General features: G+C 38.7%; 1 protein-coding gene across 1 annotated transcript; it reads left to right on the top strand.

Moving 5' to 3' along the window:
- LOC109823586 (serine carboxypeptidase-like 17) lies at nt 319-11,660 on the top strand. The gene is made up of 14 exons (XM_020389865.1): nt 319-467; nt 586-734; nt 8,887-8,963; nt 9,050-9,172; nt 9,630-9,732; nt 9,851-9,888; nt 10,066-10,167; nt 10,234-10,323; nt 10,402-10,551; nt 10,638-10,709; nt 10,829-10,947; nt 11,044-11,157; nt 11,263-11,308; nt 11,397-11,660. Exons 1-14 carry the CDS (start codon nt 319-321, stop codon nt 11,478-11,480), a joined length of 1,416 nt encoding a protein of 471 aa, XP_020245454.1. The 3' UTR covers nt 11,481-11,660.

Raw genomic sequence — 19,279 nt, 5'->3', positions numbered from 1 at the left:
CCCTATTATAAGAAAAGCAGAAAGAGGACCAAGAAGAGTGCTGCTACGGGGACCCAAAATATGGGACCAATGAAGGGGACAGGTGAGTTGTCTCATCCCTATTGCATAATGAGTTGGTCACGCCAACTCATTATACAATAGGGAGGAGACACATCACCTGTCCCCTCCCTTGGTCCCATATTTTGGGTCCTTAAATCATTTTCCGACCAAGAAAGATCCAATTTCTGATTGTGCGGAAACAGCCCTCCACGTGTACTTAAGCGCGGCCCTTCTTTAAAAAGCCAAGACTTTTCACGTTTTGCCCCGCGATATCCACCCATGGCACTTTATCCTCCTCCCCTTCCTCCTTTTCTCCTCTTCCTCCTCCTCCTCCTCCTTCACCCGTTCACACCTCGTGCTCTCTCTGCGGTGACCGTAACTCACCTCCCCGGCTTCAGCGGGGCTCTCCCCTTCCGCCTCGAAACCGGGTGAGTTGCTTAATTGTATGCATCAATATTTTCTTAGCAGGGTATGGATGTGTCATAGTTTTGTGCTTCTGATCGATCAATCTCAAATTAATGCTCATCTCGTGCAAACTATGAGAAGGTATGTGAGTGTCGATGAGGTGAACGACGTGGAGCTGTTCTATTACTTCATACAGTCGGAGCAGAGGAGCCCGAGGGAGGCCCCGGTCATCCTTTGGCTCACCGGAGGCCCTGGCTGCTCAGCCTTCAGCGGCCTCGTCTTCGAAATCGGTACGAAAACTAAAAACATCTCTTACCATTTGGCGTCAAACGTATAACGAGATGATCGATATCAATCAAGAGCAAGCATATAAATGGTTAGAATTTAATTCTTATTGGAAGAAAAAACACTCGTAATGCATGCACACGGTTACCTAGGAAAAGTACACGTTTGTGTATGAAAATACATCCTTAAACCAGCGTGAACTTTTTTTTTTCGATAAACAAGTAGCTATCGAGGGTATGTTAGGGATAAAAATGTTATAGAACGTACCATATTTTTTTTTTAATTATTGAAAGAAACAATTTTGTTCCTTTCAATATATAAAATAGGCAAGAAAAGCCGAAAACATAAACAGCCTGCACATGAAGCGGCAACATACGAAAGAAAGTCAACCATTTAATTACAAGGAATTAACCCGATAAATATTTAGAACGACATTTGAACTTGCTTGTTAACTTGCTCCTCCGTCTTTGGCCCTTTGTTGTAAGATCGATTCACAGATTTCTTTCCTGCCAAGTACGATGGATAGCGACGTACAGCAAGAGCAGCAGTCCCCTAACCTTAATTAGTTCTATAATTCTCCCCGATTAATTAGTTGATTATTAGAGAGATAAAAGAAAAAAAAAATTCAGAAGATCCCCAGCGACGAAGCGCATGACCCCTGACATTAATAATCTGTTTCCATAACCAAGGGTTACCTTTTTTTTTTAATAACTTAGATAAAACATTTTTTTAAATATTTCTCGATGAAGCCGCATTTAATATATTATATATAAATATATAATATATATATATATATATATATATATATATATATATATATATAGAGAGAGAGAGAGAGAGAGAGAGAGATTAATGGGTATCCTTGTCATAGGAGGGGATTTCCTCCTTGACGCCTCTAAAATCACATGATTGAGCGATATTATGGATGATCTGCTCCGTTGAATTTGATCTACATATTCTAAAACACCAACACACCAAGTTTGGGGTGAACCCGTCGTCATTTGACCCTTCATCCACTCGTATCAATTTTAACGGTTTTGAATGAATAGAACTTTTCACATGGCTCGATGAAGGGTCAAACGACGACGGATTCACCCCAAACTTGGTGTGTTGGGGTTTTAGAATATGTAGATCAAGTTCAACGGAGCGGATCATCCATAATGTCGCTCAATCATGTGATTTTAGAGGCGTCAAGGAGGAAATCCTCTCCTATGATAAGGATACCCATTAATCTCTATATATTCCTTCTTTGCTATGAATATACCATAACAATTTGAAGCCATGGTTGAAGGATCTCTTCAGTCATGGTTATATAAAGATACCTAACCACACAAAATTTGATGATAAATGGAATATCTATTCGACTTTAAGAGTTTTTTAATTTTAAGTTAGCTAGAAATGTTTTACTTTTGTCGTTTTAAATTCTCTCATCAAACCAATTCATTTACGTACAGATTCAACATGAATCACTAATCGAATATAATTACCAACTAAAATTTATTTTTTTCATTATAAGAAACTTGATTTAATTAGGTGCAATCCATAATTTTCCCTCTATTCCAAATATGACATTAACAAAAACCGTAACAACGTGTAATATATGGAAAGTGGATATATGAGGACTTTTCTTCAGTCCCCATCCTTATATATTCTCAAAAAAAAAAAAAAGGTACCAAACGAATAGATTCCTTGGACGAACAGCTTTACATCAGAATCCAAAAATTGTAACGATGATAGAGAGATCACAATTTGTCTTATAAAGGGGGTTTTCAACATCGATCAGTTTCTTAACGCTTTAATATTTTAAAATTAGTCTCTCAAAGCAACGATATTGCTATTAGGCCCCTGAAGTTGTTACAAACTAATCCCTCTGCCCCGGAGTATATCAATATCAAGAATTAATATATAGCAGCGTCGTCAAGGTGTAAGCATTTGGCGACCAAATAATAATTTCCAACTATTGGGAGTAAATTCATAGTACTAAAGATTTAACGGACGAAAAATCTGAAAGTCCCTATAAAGTTAACCTGCAGAGATACGACGGTACCGTATAAAGATACGAAAATGTTTGTCATTATCAAACACAACGTTTGCGTGAACGGGACAGATTGTGGACGGTGGATTGAATTCTGTACGTCCAAATCTTTATAAAGTCATCCATGACATATTACGCCGTTACATTGTTCCGTTCAACTAATGAGCTAAGGATTCTTGACTTCATCATCATAGCCAATTCTTCTCTTATCTACAGCGATCGGTTGGGCGTTATCCATTCATCCCACGGTGTTACGTTATCCTAGGAAAGTTATTGAAATTTTCACGTGACAACTATTGATAAAAAGAACATATATTTTATACAGCTAGCTTTTAAATTTAATCCTTCGTTTTTCTACATACCGTTACGTGACTTATTACGTCCTTAGCTCCGAACATTAAAGAAGTATGCGATTCTAAATCTTTATTGCTCTGTACGTAACGTTACAAACGCGCCAACATAGGGATCATAAAACCCAAAAAAAAAGGTGTTGCTACAGGGACCCAAATAGGGGACCCAAGGCATGAGACAGGTGATGTGTCATCATCTGGTTGTATGATATACTATTCATAAATAGTGCATCATGCAACCGGATGGTGACACCTCACATGTCCCATGCATTAGGTCCCCTATTTGGGTCCTTGAGGCATTAATGAAAAAAAAAAACAGAAAACCGTGATATGATTTGGATTAATATGCAGAGCAGAGAGAACTTCTTTTATCGTAAATGTTGATATGTCTAATTAATGGCTGTGATTCATTCTAAATTTAGCTCTCGAAGTACCGGCCGGCCAGCACGGATTTGCGCTAATTCCAAAATTGACGCCTAAAAATAAATCACAACCTAGCTCCCAGGAAAGTCATGAACTGCAACAAAGGTTATGAAACAAAATTCTAATCAAAATTGTCTTCTTGACGTGGGGTCTGAATTCTTAGTCGTTGCATGTACGTACTAATCGCGCCTAAAAGTATTAAGTAGAAGTAATTTTCATCTACCTAAAAGTTAGTACCTAGCAGTCGTTTTGAAATGAGCCAAACAATCTAGCTAGGTATCATTGCGTACCAACAAAACATGTAGGTACTTAGATTTTCAGGAATCGACTTGCCATCATGTTTGATGGTTTAAACCGAACCCCAAAGAAATTCTGTGAGAATACCCACAAAATTGGCATCGTTAATTCTGACACGTCATACTCAAATCACACGCTGTCAAAGACCAAAATAACCCTACTTTTCAACAAAAAAAACGCATCATGCCCTCTTTATTTATTTTTCACCCTAAAATCACTTTCCCCTCTTCCATCCCCATCTCTCTGCTGCTGACATTGTTGTGCGTCGGTGGAAGCGTGCGCACAAACTAAACGAGTCGTCGAGCAATGAGAGGAGAAACAACCAGGAGTGCAATTCACGAAAGAACGGCACAAACCAATCACAAACACAGATATTTACGAGGTTCGGCAAATTGCATACGTCCACGGGGAGAGGATGAGGAGATTTCACTACATGGAGGAGAAGTACACTAGGTTACAACTCTCTCAAACACTCCAAATAACCCTAACCAATAATCTCTCACTCCCTCATAATAATCTCCCTCTCAAAGTGCTCAAAACAACCTCTCTTTCTCTCTACAAATCTCTTCTAAAACATTCTATATATAGAGAGATCTTAAAATCAAAACAGACTAGGAATCCAACAATTGTAAAATCAAAATCAAAACAGACTAGGAATCCCAATAATTCTAAAACCAAAACAAAAATAGACTAGGAATCCCAATAATTATAAAACCAAAACTAAAACAAACTAGGAATCCTGTTTGGCCCAATAACCTGCTATCCAACAATTCTCCATATCGGCGAAGTGTTCACAAAACTGAGCTGACACCAACAAGAACACCAATGTGTCTGTAACAAGCTTCTACACACCAATTTCTCCTTTCCTGCAGCTTGAAACCCCAATGGCTGAGTTATATAATTTTTTTCATCAAGATCACCATGAAGAAAAGTTGTTTTCACATCCAACTGATCCAATTTTAATTCATACTGTGCCACCAAAGCTAGCAATATCCGAATCGAATAGTGGTTTACCATCGGAGAAAAGACTTCATTGTAGTCAATGCCTTCTTCCTGTGCATAACTCTTCGCAACCAATCTAGCCTTAAACCTCATAGGAGCGCCCTGAATACCCTCCTTCTTCGTATACACTCATTTGCAACCAATAGCCTTCCGCCCTTTTGGAAGCTCAACAAGCTCCCTTGTGAACAGACTCCATCTCCTCTTGCATAGTCTCCTGCCACAAATGCCTCTGAACTCTGCTCAGCTTCTCTAAATATAGTAAGAACCATCTCGTTAACACTATCCACCGGAAGTACATATGCAACGACTGTGTCCGTATACCTCGCTGATAACCGTATGTCTCCTCGATCTCTGAACTGCAATCAAATCCTGAACCTGAGTCGTCGGTCCCTGATCCTGCTCTGTCATACATGTATCCTCTAAAGCATCACCATGCTCGCCTGCCGTTACCTCAGTCGGCATTCTAATGGATACAGTCCCATTTGGACTTTGTGAATGTGCATCAATCTCCACCACCTGCGATATCTCCTCTGTTAGGGTGCTCTCCACCTGATGAGAGCTGGTAGGCTTCAAGTGCGAAGCCTCATCGAATGTGACGTCTCTACTCAGCATAATATTTTTCTCAACTGGATCTCAAATCTTGTATCCTTTCACACCATGCTTGAATCCCATAAATATGGCCTTCCTAGCTTGATGTTCTAATTTATCAGTTCTAACATGATAAAATACAGGGCACCCAAATATCTTGAGCTGATCATAGTCGTGTACTGGCTCTCCTGACCATATTTCCATAGGGATTTTCCCCTCAATCGCAGATGAAAATAGCCTATTAATGAGGTGGCTCGCATATAAAAGTGTCTCAGCCCAAAAGATCTTCTCCAAACTACTCTGCGATAACAAATATCGGACCTTCTCCAGTAAAGACCGATTCAACTTCTATGTCACCCCATTCTGCTACGGTACATGACTAATTGTAAAGTATCTTTCTATGTCATCGTCTTGACATAGCTGCTGAAAGGGATCCGAAGTATACTCGTCGCCGTTGTCGGATATCAACGTCTTGATTTTTCTCTCAGTCTGCAGTTCCAATCTCTTCTTCCACTCCACAAATATATCTAGGACTTTGCTCTTCTTCGCAATGATGTACGTCCAACAATACCTAGAATAGTCATATACAAATGTGACTAACAAATGTCGACCACCAAGTGATGCCGTCTTGGTGGGACCCCAAATATCCGTATGCATGTAGTCCAAGATGCTCGTCATTCTATGAATGGCTGTCATGAATTTCACTTTAGTCTTCTTTCCAAAAACACAGTGCTCACAGAATTCAATCTTCCCATTTTTGACTCTCTTCAATAGCCCCTTATTGCATAGCGTCTGTAGCGACTTTTTACCTGTATGTCCCAATCTGTAGTGTCAAAGTTTGCCCGTGTCCATCTCTAAAACTGCTAAAGCTACCTAGCCAATATCGGTGCTTCTTTTTAGATAATATAGATTTTTACTACAGACTCCCTTCATCACTATCAAAGATCCCTTAGTAACTTTTGCTACAGCGCTCTCAAAAGTCACCTTGAATCCATTTGCCTCCAAAGCTCCAACGAAAATAAGATTCTTCTTTAGCTGAAGAACAAATCTCACTTCATTCAACTCACGAACAACTCCATCATGCATCCGAATCCTGACGGTACATATCCCACAAATACCACAGGACTCATCGTTTTCCATAATCACCACACCCCCATCAAGCTTCTCGAAAGATGCAAACCAATCTCGTCAGAGAGTCATATGATAAGTAGCACCAAAATCCAGCATCCAATCTGATGCATTAGCATGGTTAATCTCTGGAGTAATCAATAGAGAAAAACATTAATCATCTGAATCGTTACTACTCGTATCAACATTCACCTTGTTGGCCTTCGGGCCCTTCTTCTTACTATTCTCCTTTTCTCTAAGCTTCTGGCAATCTCTCTTCCAATGTCCTTGTTCTTTATAAAAAGCACACTGGTTCTTCGCTAATTGGTAGTGGCCTCTTGACTTTGACTTGCCTCTGTTGCCACCTCTCGGATAGGGACTCCTACCACTCGTCGACAAGGCATCTCCTTAAGTGCTAGCTCTGGAAGATTCTTTATCCTTCCCCCTCAAGTTGAAATTCAGCATTAGTCACTTTATTATAGGTGATGGAAGATCTACCGTTTAACAAAGTGAGCATGAAGGTTTCATACTTTGATGGCCTCTCATGGACCATGATGATCTCCTCTAAGTTTTGAGCATTCAAAGCATCATGCACATCACTCATCCACAACCCAAAATTGATATTGCCATCATACTTCACAACACTGATCTTTGTATTCTGAAGTGCAACATAAATTGTACTTTTCGTAGCCTTACTATTTTCACCACTATCTCCTGTCATTGCTTGCTAACTCTAAATTGTAGAGAAAATTCAAACAACTGATAGAATTGAAAAATTACCCAACTTGAACCCTAGATTAGATTCCAGCACGAACTCCGAACCACACGAGGAAGGCGAGATCTCCAACTGGCAACTCTGCAATGTTATCTCCACCGAAACTTAGATCTCTAAGATCCAAGCTTCCAACAACGATTTTTTCTCCACCTAAAATAAACCCTAGGTCTGAAATCCTAGAGCTCTGACACCAATTGATGTGCGTCGGCAGAAGCATGCTTGTGAACCAAACACCCACACGAGTTGCCGAGCAACGAGAGGAAAACAACCAATGAGTATAATTCACAAAAGAACGGCACAAACCAATCACAAACATAGAGATTTACGTGGTTCGGTAAATTACCTACATCCACGGGGAGAGGATGATGAGATTTCACTATATAGAGGAGAAATACAATGAGTTACAACTTACAACTCTCTCAAACACTGAAAATAACCCTAACCAATAATCTTTCACTCCCTCACAATAATCTCCCTCTCAAAGTGCTCAAAACAACCTCTTTTTCTCTCTACAAATCTCTTCTAAAACGTTCTATATATATAGAAACCCTAAAACCAAAACAGACTAGAAATCCAACAATTCTAAAACCAAAATCAAAACAGACTAGAATTTCCAATAATTCTAAATACAAAACCAAAACAGACTAGGGATCCCAATAATTCTAAAACCAAAACCAAAATAGATTAGGAATCTTGTTTGGCCCAATAACCTTCTATCTAACAGACATTTGCTCCTAAATTGGAGCCTCCAATTCCCGGAACTTGTTTTTGACTATTTCGTCATTCAAAACTCTAAATTGATGCTATTTTTTACGTAATGCAATCATAAGTATAAAATAAAATAAAATAATAAAACCTTTTGGTTGTTGTTTGAAATATCTAAATATATTGGGTTTAAGTAAAGTCTTCACAATTTTTGGAGGTTAAGTTAAAAATGCCCAAACTTACTGTTTTTTTTTTGGCATTTACTCTTTTTCTTGGGTTAATTGTGAACAAATACTCGATAGTATCACCCATTATGAGTAGACAAGCTGTAGTTCTATTTTTGCGAATGAAACCCATAAATGAATATTTTAAACTCTAGAAATCATTAAAAAGATTTGAGGAGGCCGGTAGACCCCCTATGGTTCTACTAGTGAGGATAGGCCCTCAGTTACTTTCTTTTAAAGGTCCAAAAAGTTTCACTAATGTGGTGTATTCGCGGCTGAGCCAATATTATAGGGCGTCTATTCCTCACAAATGAAACAACAAGGGGTCTATTCATAATTGGGTGATACTACGTGGGTTTTGTTCATAACTAACCCTTTAATTCGAGCCGCAATACATGGAATACATGAGTAGGGACTTGTTTGGCAAGCTCGCAACATGGAAACAAGATTGATCCTGACCTCATTTTGAAAAGTTAAAAAATAAGTAGATCAACGTTGGTCTAGTTTTTTTCATAAGTTAAAAAAATGCTCCTAAACTAGTTTTATTTTGATCCACATTTCCAAACAGAGCCCGTTTATCTCAAAGGTGTGACAGAATATTTTGATGCAGTTTTTGAGGGTGTGACAGAATATTTTGATGCTCTTTTGTAGGTCCTCTGCAATTTGTGACTAAAAAGTATGATGGGAGCGTACCATCTTTGGTATACCGCAATTGTTCATGGACAAAGGTCAGCCATTTCCCCTCCCATTCATTCGAACAATAAAATCTCTTCACTAATTGTGTCTCGACTAATGACTTTGTTTGAAATTTTAGATTGCAAACGTTATCTTCCTCGACTCTCCCGTTGGAACCGGGTTCTCATTCTCTAGAAATCCTGAAGGCTATGTGCTCGATGATACAGGTTTATCTATACAAATCCATGAATTTCTAAAGAAGGTACAACAGCATCTAGTTTCAGTGAGAAATTAGCTCTCATTCATTTGTTTTTTTTTACCACTATATTGAATAATTTTCAGGAGGGTAAAATAGAGTAAACCCCTGAGCTTTCATCTTTCTGCTGTAAATCGCAATGACTTCTAAAAACCAGAATTGCATACAACACAGAATGAGTTTTCCTATCTTGCAGAGACCCCCATGACAGAGTAGGTCCATATTTAGGATGTAAATGCGTCGCGGACGCAAAACGTGGACGGGCACCATCATGGGATTATCTGCAAATTGCATAAACTTATTGGGGATTTTCTTCGATCCAAATAGTTACTGTGGGTTTAGTTAGTGCGGTTTAGAAGTTATTAGGGGTTTACTGCAGAACGCTGAACGTTCTTGCGGGTTTAGTGTGATTTACCTTAATTTTCATGTGGAAACGTCAGACATAAAATACCTGTGGTTGCAGTGGTTTATTGAACATCCAGAGTTCATGGCCAACCATCTCTACATTGCGGGTGATTCATACGCTGGAAAGTTTGTTCCTCTTGTTGCTCATGAGATTGCGAAAGGTACGTAATTGTTCTGAAAAATAAGAAATAGGGAATCATATTGAAAATATATGTTTTCTCGATAGAATCTAAATTATGACTAGATCGTAACACATTCTTATTTGTCAACAACATACAGGTATCGAAGCAGGCCATAGTCCTCTCCTGAATCTCAAGGTATGCGTATGTTGTGAGTACTATGAGACAAAATATTGCACGAGAGGAGCTTTGGGTGTCATCCTGCAGAAAAACTTTAAAAAAGTTAATCACACTTTCATGTGATCATATTTGAACCAATAATGGGCGAAAATATTTTCCATGATCTATTTGCTGAGTAGTCTGAATCCATTTCAGGGTTATGTAATTGGCAATGCAGCTACAGGAGAATTAGTTGATCTGAATTCTCGAGTTCCATATGCACATGGAGTGGGCATTATATCAGATGAATTATATGAGGTAACTTCTGTGACAAACTATACACTACTACATCAATATCTCATTCACTAAATCTTTGTTTTTCAGGCAATTCAGAAGAACTGTGACGGAGAAAATTACGCGAATCCTAATCCTCTCAACTTACTATGCAGTTCGGCACTTGATAAATTTGACACGGTGAGCATCTCATGACTGATGTTCATCAGCGCCATTAATTCCAGCTGAAAATGAAGTGATCTCTTCTTGTGCGTGCAGTTTACCTCAGAAATTAACAAAGCCTATACACTGGATCCCCAATGTCCTCTTGCATCGCCTGGAAGAAGGCATACGTCTCGTGATCGGTCCTTAGAAGAGAATTATCCAGAGATCCGTCTTCCGCCGGCTGCTCCAGATATCAAGTGTAGAGTAAGTGTGATTCCTTCAGTGTGATCCACATGGAGAATGATCAGTATTTTCTATACTAATGAACTGTTGATGTTCACGTATTTCAGTCATATTCTTATTATCTTTCCTATTATTGGGCGAACAACTATAAGACGAGGGAGGCCCTTCACATCAAGAAGGTACACTGTAAACACTACATTTGAATTATGAGTGATAGACTGCATACAACACAATACAGTCTGTTTACAAATTTAAACTTGTAATTCTCTGAAATATTTGTACATTTAATGAGAAGCAGGGAACAGTCAGAGAATGGGTTAGGTGCAATCACAGCCTTGCATATACAGACAACACACCGAGTTCAGTACCATACCACCTCAATCTAACGAAGAAAGGATATCGAGCATTGGTGTACAGGTGGAGCAAACAAAACTTCCAATAGCCTTCGTCACATTCGGGAATTTTAATTACTTTTAGCACCCTATCATAAATTTTCATTATTGGTTTGCACAGCGGTGACAAGGATTTGCTTATACCATTTATCGGTACACAAGCATGGATAAGATCGCTTAACTACTCCATTGTCGATGACTGGAGATCATGGCATGTAGATGGCCAAGTTGCTGGGTAAGTTAAAATCCTAGGCAACGCGATAATCCTTACGGTATAGGAACTTGTAATGACCTGCTGAAAATTTTGATGTTGCTATTTGGTCTTCTTCTGGTTCATCAGATACACGAGAAAGTACTCCAACAGCTTGACGTTTGCAACGGTAAAGGTAAAGAAGTTCCTCTTCATTAGTCACGAAGACACCGATTAATTGTTCTTACATAGAGCTATTTTCCTCCTGCTGACATGCATTGCAGGATGCCGGTCACACTGCACCAGAATACAAGCCTAAGAGCTGCTTCATGATGCTTGCCAGATGGATATCTCACAGGCCTCTGTGATCAAGTCAAAAGGATGCATCGTGTTTATAGAAGCAATACAAAATTAGTACTGTCAGATTCTAATTACTATAGTAAATGTCTATACCAGAATACAAAAGTTTACTTTCAGATTCTAATTACTATTGTAAATGTGTATATCAGAATCCACAAAATGATAATAAGATTAAAAAATTTGTGAAAGGAGGAAATTAAAGAGTATGAAAGCCGATATCTTATACATGTGTTCAGATTGTGATTATTTCTGATATCGAACCATCCTATGGGGTTTGGATACTCGGATGGCGACCAAATTGATTATATTTGTTTGAGAAGACTAGAAAGCTTTAAACATACATACAGATCTATACCAACAAAGGCGAAAAGGTGACTGTTGGTTTTTCTTGCTGGTGATCACTCTCCAAAGCTTTAAGTCAATCTCTTGATGATGAAAAGTAAGCACGGGATTTACCGTGTCTTGTATGCGAATACCTTCCTCTCCCTAAGGCGAGGATTTCTGTAATTTTGGAAGATTATTTAAGAAGAACTGAGTTTTTTTTTTCTGGGTAACTGATATAGCTTTCTTTTACCAACTTGAGAATGTATGTACACAAAATAATCGTGGGCGTACTACTACTACTACTACTACAGAAAACAGATCACAAACAAAACAAAACACCTGTCAATCTCAACAAGACACCTCTCAATCTTAACAAGATTGTAATTAGAATATAAAAATATAATCATCAACCCTCATCAAAACTTTGGAGTTTTGGTGTAATGATTAGGAGGACTTAATTTAAGATAACATCAGAATAACCTAGGTTCAAATCCCACCGGCCATAAATTTAAAGCGGATTTTCTAAAAATGGATACTGGTACCTGAGTCTAGACGTCGACCCATTAAAAGGACGCTTAACTTGCAGCAGGGGAATCTTCAACCTTTACCATAACTTCTGAGTTTTGGTCTAATGGTTAGAAGAAATATCATACACTCCAAAAGTGTTAAAAGCACATAAATATCACACCAAAATGTCGATCCAACTCTTAAACTTCGGAGAACTAAGCTGTTGAACTCTTGGAATCACCTCAACTATAATGCGTTTGACCAGAACATTCGGCCCAACAGCAATATCTCAGAAAACTCTCATATTTCTCTCCCTCCATATCTCATACACGGCAGCAGCCAGTGCCGCTTGCAAAAGTCTTTTTCGTGGAGCTCTGCCTTCATCCTGCAAATAGAACCATGCCAATTGCTCTTGCCAGCCCATAGGACCTCTATTTGGACGTAGCCATGCCAAAATCTTTTTCCCAAACCAGTGCAGCATAAGGACAGTGAAAAAACAAGTGGTTCACAGTCTCAAAAGCTTGACTACACAAAGCACGTTTACTGTACACCTCGCAAAATCCCCAATCGCAGCAATCTTTCATGAGTAAGCAATCTACCACACGCTGCAAGCCAATAGGACAAAAGCATGTGTAGGCATATAGATAAAGAACACCAAACTATAGCATACCACGGCACAAAAAGTTTGCAGGCAACAAGTTGGAAAACTCTCATATTAATAAGTTCACGTAGATTAGGTAAAGGATCCATAATTATACTTGCTAATAAGCTAACATAGTTAGCACTACAAGGAAAAAAGAGGCATCTACAACAAAAAAATTGAAAAATCCCATTGCGTATACAAAAAATTCCAATGCACAGATCAGTATGGAGTTAGATTGCGGACATCAACGGTACAAAACGAGGCATCCTAGATGGAATATTCCGCCTAGAATAGCCTGAATTCCGTCTACGTAGATCATTCTAGACGGAATTCAATCTAGGATGTTCGTGTAGTAAGTTTTTGTCTACGATGAGAATTCTAGATGGAATTTCGTCTAAAAAACCATCCTAGACAGAAAAACAACCTAGACGGAAAACAAAACCGTCTAGGATATTACTAGATGGAAAAGCATTCCGTCTAGGAAGCATTCTAGATGGAAATTCCTTCTAAGATACTTCTAAGATACTTCCTAGACGGATGTTCATATTGGGATTGTGTTTTAGATTCTTTGTATAACTTCATGAGAATTAGATAGGGTTAGAGATCTATCATGATTAGGAGTTTGGGTTTCATCATGATTTGGTGTTTGAATCATATTTTAATTAGGAAGTTAGGCTAGAAATAGGGTTTCTGTTTCCCTATATATATTCTTCTATTGGTGGAGGAAAAACCAAGAAGAGTAGAGAGAATGAGAGAGAGGGGGTTTGGCGATCTTTGTCCATGCAAAAGATTATAATTTGGAGGTGATAGTGGATTGTGAAAACGGTAAAGAAAGTAAGAAAAAACGTGAAGAATAAGCAAAACAGACTCCACCACACCCTGGTGTGGTGTCTGCCACACCGGTGGTAGAATCTGTCATGTTTGTCATGGGTGTGGTGTCTGCCATATCCTGGTATGGCAGAATCTGTCATGTTTGTCATGGATGTGGTGTGTGCCACACCAGGGTGTGGCAGACTCGTTTTTAGAATTCTAATCTATTTGAGATTGTGTTTTGTTATAAATAGAACCATGTTTTTTAGGGTTTCTTAAGGAGAGAATTAGCATTGTTTTAAGCACTTTGAGAGGGAGATATTGTGAGGGAGTTGAGAGCTTTGGTTAGGGTTATATTTGAGTGATTTTATGAGTTATAACCCATTGTATTTCTCCTCTATATAGTAAAATCCCCCCATCCTCTCCCCGTGGACGTAGGTAATTGTCGAATCACGTAAATTCCTGTGTTTGTGTGTGATTTTGGTCGTTATTTTGTGAATTGCACTCGTGTTTGATTTTGGTTTTCTTCTCTCATCGCTCACCGACTCGTTTGGTTGTCGAGCACGCTTCCGTACGGTGCGCAACAAGTGGTATCAGAGCATAACATGGATTGATTTTAATCACGTGGTTTTTCCCTGTTGAGGGTTTTTCATGTTAAATCTCGTGTGATTCTATTTGCTACGTTTGGTGATTTTTCGGGGTTTCTGCGAGATCTAAAAATTCTAACAAGTGGTATCAGAGTCGTGATAATGAATCCGGGAGTGAATTCGCAAAATAGACATTATACAAAGGTGAAAATTGATGGCGTTACTAGAATTAATATGAAGAAAAAGAAAAAAATGAAAGTACTATAGCGGCGGGAATAATGTTTGGGTGAGGGTTTGGTTAACAAATTATTAAATCAAATCTGATGGCGTAAATTATTTTGTCTTCTGATCGAGGGTTTGGAGGCAGATTTCAACAATTCAAGAGTTGATTAATAAAATTTTGAGTGCTCTAAACGTAATGGAAGAGTTTGATTTTTTAGATTTTGTTCAGATTGGTCAGAAAGTGCTGAAAAGTTCTGAAGGTGATGATGAGTCAGATTTGATGGCAGATAGGGCAAACGAGTATGCGACAAATGAGATTGGCGTAGAGAATCAAATATGATTCTAGCAATAGAGTTGTCAGCATATAATTATTCGGAGTTATTGCGAGAGCAGGAGTTGGTTGGTGTGTAGACTCGAGATAGACAGTGCCAGATTAGATGAAGCTCGCAAGCAAGAATGACTGAGTGACATGCATGTTGATGGAGATGGTGGCATTGGACTTGAAGATGATGAACGCTCATATTCAGTCCTAACCAAGTGATGGATGATATAGAGGCATTTGACTTGTAGTGTGGAGTAGGAGAGGTGCACCGATATAGTTTGAGACAAGCGATGCAAATGGAGCACAAAGACAACAAGCGGGGAAGGCTATTGTCAGGCTCAAGTTGGGAGGATAAGCATGGTTGATTTGCTTCTGATGTTAGATGTGGCGACTATCTCTTTGTGTGCACAAGAGGTGGAGGCACCACAGTGAGAGAGATGAAAGTGAGGGTCATAGAGGCATCCAATTGGAATGCTGGTGCTTTGATTTGATATGCGAAAAAAATAAAAGACTCTAGCGAGAGAGACAAAGTTTTAAGATGGTGATGATATATCTTCAAGGGATTTTGAGAATCAAATCCAAAGTGGAGATTGTTAGGATTGTGTCTTTGATTCTTTGTATAATTTCATAAGAATTAGATAGGGTTAGAGATCTATCATGATTAGGAGTTTAGGTTTCATCATGATTAGGAATTTGAATCTTATTCTAATTAGGAAGTTAGGCTAGAGATATTGTTTTAATTTCCTGTTTGTTGGAAATTTGCAGTAAAAAGACAGTGAAAGAAAATTTGACCTGTATTCTCTCAAAATCAATTACAATTTGGATTCCGATTACAAAAGAGAGGAGAATAAATTTGATTCTCCCCTTTGTTTAAGAATGGGTTCTTCTTGGTAGCGGTGGAGTGCTTCCTTCGATTGATCGCGTCGAACTTGCTCTCCGTTGACGATCCGACCGTCCTATCTCACTGGAATGGTTGACTTGTGTGACGAAATTCGGTTTAGAACTCTTGACGAGTTTTTATGAACTCAGAACGAGTTGAAAACTCTGAAGAGAGTTGTTAAGAACCGAATATCTGGTTTGATCTGATTATCTTGCGTTGCAAGCTTAATCACGAACTCTTAAATGAGTTTCAAAACTCAGAGCGAGTTGAAACTCTGTAACCGAGTTGTTGGAACCGAAGATTCGGTTAATTGCCAAGTGGATTATGCCGTTGATGAAAGGATCCTCTGGGGTTTGATTAACTGATCGTTGATCAGCTCCTTGATCTCCAGAAGATCTCCTCCTCCGTGCTATTGAACTGCTGAGATTTGTTGACCTTAGGAGGTTTTGATGCCAGCTCACCTCAACCCTATGCGGTTTTGATATCAGAAACCGACCAACCCCTTACTCAGTTGAGTAAGTCGGTTATTTATAGGGGGATAAGGGGTGTAACCAACCCCTATTTCCGCTCCTATGTAGGCGAGAATCCCTCAGAACGTGGGATAACGGTTTTGAGGCCGTTCGGCTTGTATTTGAACAAGTCAAAAATCCCTCAGAACGTGGGATAACGGTTTTGAGGCCGTTCGGCTTGTATTTGAACAAGTCAAAACGCCTCGGTTGGTGTTCTGGGCTTTAACTCTGCGTCCAAGATTTGAGACGCAGAGTTAAATCTCTGTTAGAGATTTGAGACGCACAGGCCGTATGCGTTCTGGAATTAGAAACGCACAGGTCACTGGTGCGTTGAAGTTCAACTCTGCGTCCAGAGTTTGGGACACAGTTGAGTCTGTCGAAGAACGCACATTATGTATGCGTTTTGTGATTTAACTCTGCGTTAAAGAGTTCGATGTCTGCTGAGGAACGCACAGGTTGTGTGCGTTTTGAATTTGATAAACGCAGAAGTGAATTTCTGCGTTTGAGAGAGGTTGTTGACTTGTAACCTCGTCTATTATGACATTACAAAGGTCATTGCTTACTGATCTTTGTCTGTTACAGGATATGAGAGTCGTCAAATTGTAACTCTCACCATCGATTGTGAAGGCCACTGAATAGAGTTTTTATCAGTTGTCGGAAGCGTCGTCGAATTGTAACTCTTCTCGATCTATGTGAAAAGTCCTCTATTTGCAGCTTTCGATTGTCGGCACAAAAGCTATTTGATTGTAGCTTTCGTTGTTGGAGCTAGACGGGAATCAACATCCATAGTGTTTTGAAGACGGATATTTGCCCACAGCTCTCTACCAAGCAACTCACCAACTAAGTCCAACCTTTTATTTCTGAAATCATTACACTGCTCATCAGCATCTCTAATAGTTGCTAGTATAATATTAGTCATGCGGTTGTCGCAGCCATCAAGATCAATCATCTCAGGGATGAGGCCGTGTTCATAGCGGTTGCAGAGTTGCGAATGCAGTGATTAGAAAGTCGTTTGATCATGACTTCCATTATCGGGGCTTGATGGGGATCAGCTATCCATTGTGATTTTTAGACAGCCTACATTTCCCTATATATTCTTCTATTATTGGAGGAAAAACCAAGAAGAGTAGAGAATGAGAGAGAGAGAGAGAGAGAGAGAGAGAGAGAGAGAGAGAGAGAGAGAGAGAGAGAGAGAGAGAGGGTTTGACGGTCTTTGTCCGTGCAAAAGATTGTAATTTGGAGGTGATAGTTGATTGATTTTAATCTCATGGTTTTTTACTGTTGAGGGTTTTTCACGTTAAATCTCATGTGATTCTATTTGTTGTGTTTGGTGATTTTTAGGGTTTTTGCGAGATCTAAAAATCCTAACAGTTCACATCCCAGAGGAAATTTCATCAGGGACGTATCCTAAACGGTTTCTCTGCTGGAATTTTTTTTCCCACCTGTAATTACATATATTTTCCCCCTGTAATTACATATATTACTTGTAAATTCAATAATAATTCGAATCGAAGAAATATGCAAATCTAAATCAAATATGTGCATTCAACGTACACCTTCCAATATACACATTATAATACACATACCACGTTCCAAGTGGCCTGTTTCGTCACTTTGGTCAGTGACCTGTTTCGTCACCTGAGCTTTGCCTGAGTTTGGACCAGGCTGAGATCGGATTGCGTGTAATCCTCTAGTCGCCTGTTTTGCGGGATTGGATGCGCGTAGGGGATTTGTGAATAGTCAGTTATCTGATGATATTAACGTTGACTCTATGTGAGATGTGGACCAATGAGCTATTATAGGATGGCTAGTTGTATGACCTTGATACTTGGATGATTATGGATTCTTCTGATTGTTATACTCTAGTGGTGGATTGAATCTAGCTTATTATTATTCTAGCTACATGTTTCTCTTTATTATTATTGTTATTGCTTTTGGTCATTCGACTGTTTCTATTTTCTTTTGTGGGGTTTTGACGTGTGTCATGCACGTTGACGTACACATGTTTTCTCTGATGTACGTCAGACTTAGAGGAAGGACAGGTCCATCTTGGAGATATGGCAGAGCCCGAGTATCCTCAATAAGAGTGCTTTGCAGACAGAGCAGAAGAAAAAGTCGAAGCCTGGTTTTTCTTTTATTAGTTGATGGTCCTAGTTTACTTTTGTAACACTTTCCTTTTCCGCTTGATCAGTATATTTTTATATTTTCCAGTATTTTAGTTAGATTATTTTGTATCAGAACATGTTGACTCGTATATGATGTCTTGGATGATATTTTCCTTGTGATATGTATCATGTTGTTCTGGGTTGTTTATTATATTCTCGCTATTGTGATCAAGACCTATGACTTTACATTGTATTTATTTCTTGACGCTTAGCGTATTAGATTGAGTAGAAAAATTCTAATACTTATTTCTCCTCGGTCTAATACGTCACGGGTTTGTTCACATCCCGATTCCCTCGTATTTCGGGAAGCGGGGCGTGACACATTATACACATTATTGTGTTATATATCACACCATTTTTAAAAAAATTAATTATTCAACGAATCAAACATTATCAATTAGGGTTCCACTTACGGTTAATTTCTAAAATATGTTCAATTAGGGTTAGGATTATTAGGCGTAAATGTAGTTCAATTAATGTTATTATGGTTTAAATTAGGATTTTAACAATCAAAGTTATGAAGGGCAAAATGCAACTTGATTAGGGTGAGTAACACAAATATAATTGAATAATAAACTGCAAAAATTATAAAAAAATTAATATTTCTTATGAAGCCCACTTTAAATTAGGGAGAGTACAATATGGGGTGGATTGGCGACTTTTGCGCAGCAACATCGTCCCGGACAGATCTGCATTTTGGAAAAGAGATGTGATTCAAACATAAATTTTCATAAAAATAAAAATACAAGAAAATACCACAACTAAAGATCTGAAATTTTGATTAAAGATCTAAAAATTTACCTTAAATTTTTAGATTTGGATGTTGCAGCGGCGGCAA

The sequence above is a fragment of the Asparagus officinalis genome, chromosome 9, assembly GCF_001876935.1.
Source record: "Asparagus officinalis chromosome 9, Aspof.V1, whole genome shotgun sequence".
In the NCBI taxonomy this organism is placed as follows: domain Eukaryota; kingdom Viridiplantae; phylum Streptophyta; class Magnoliopsida; order Asparagales; family Asparagaceae; genus Asparagus; species Asparagus officinalis.
This window is presented reverse-complemented; position numbering and strand designations above follow the sequence as displayed.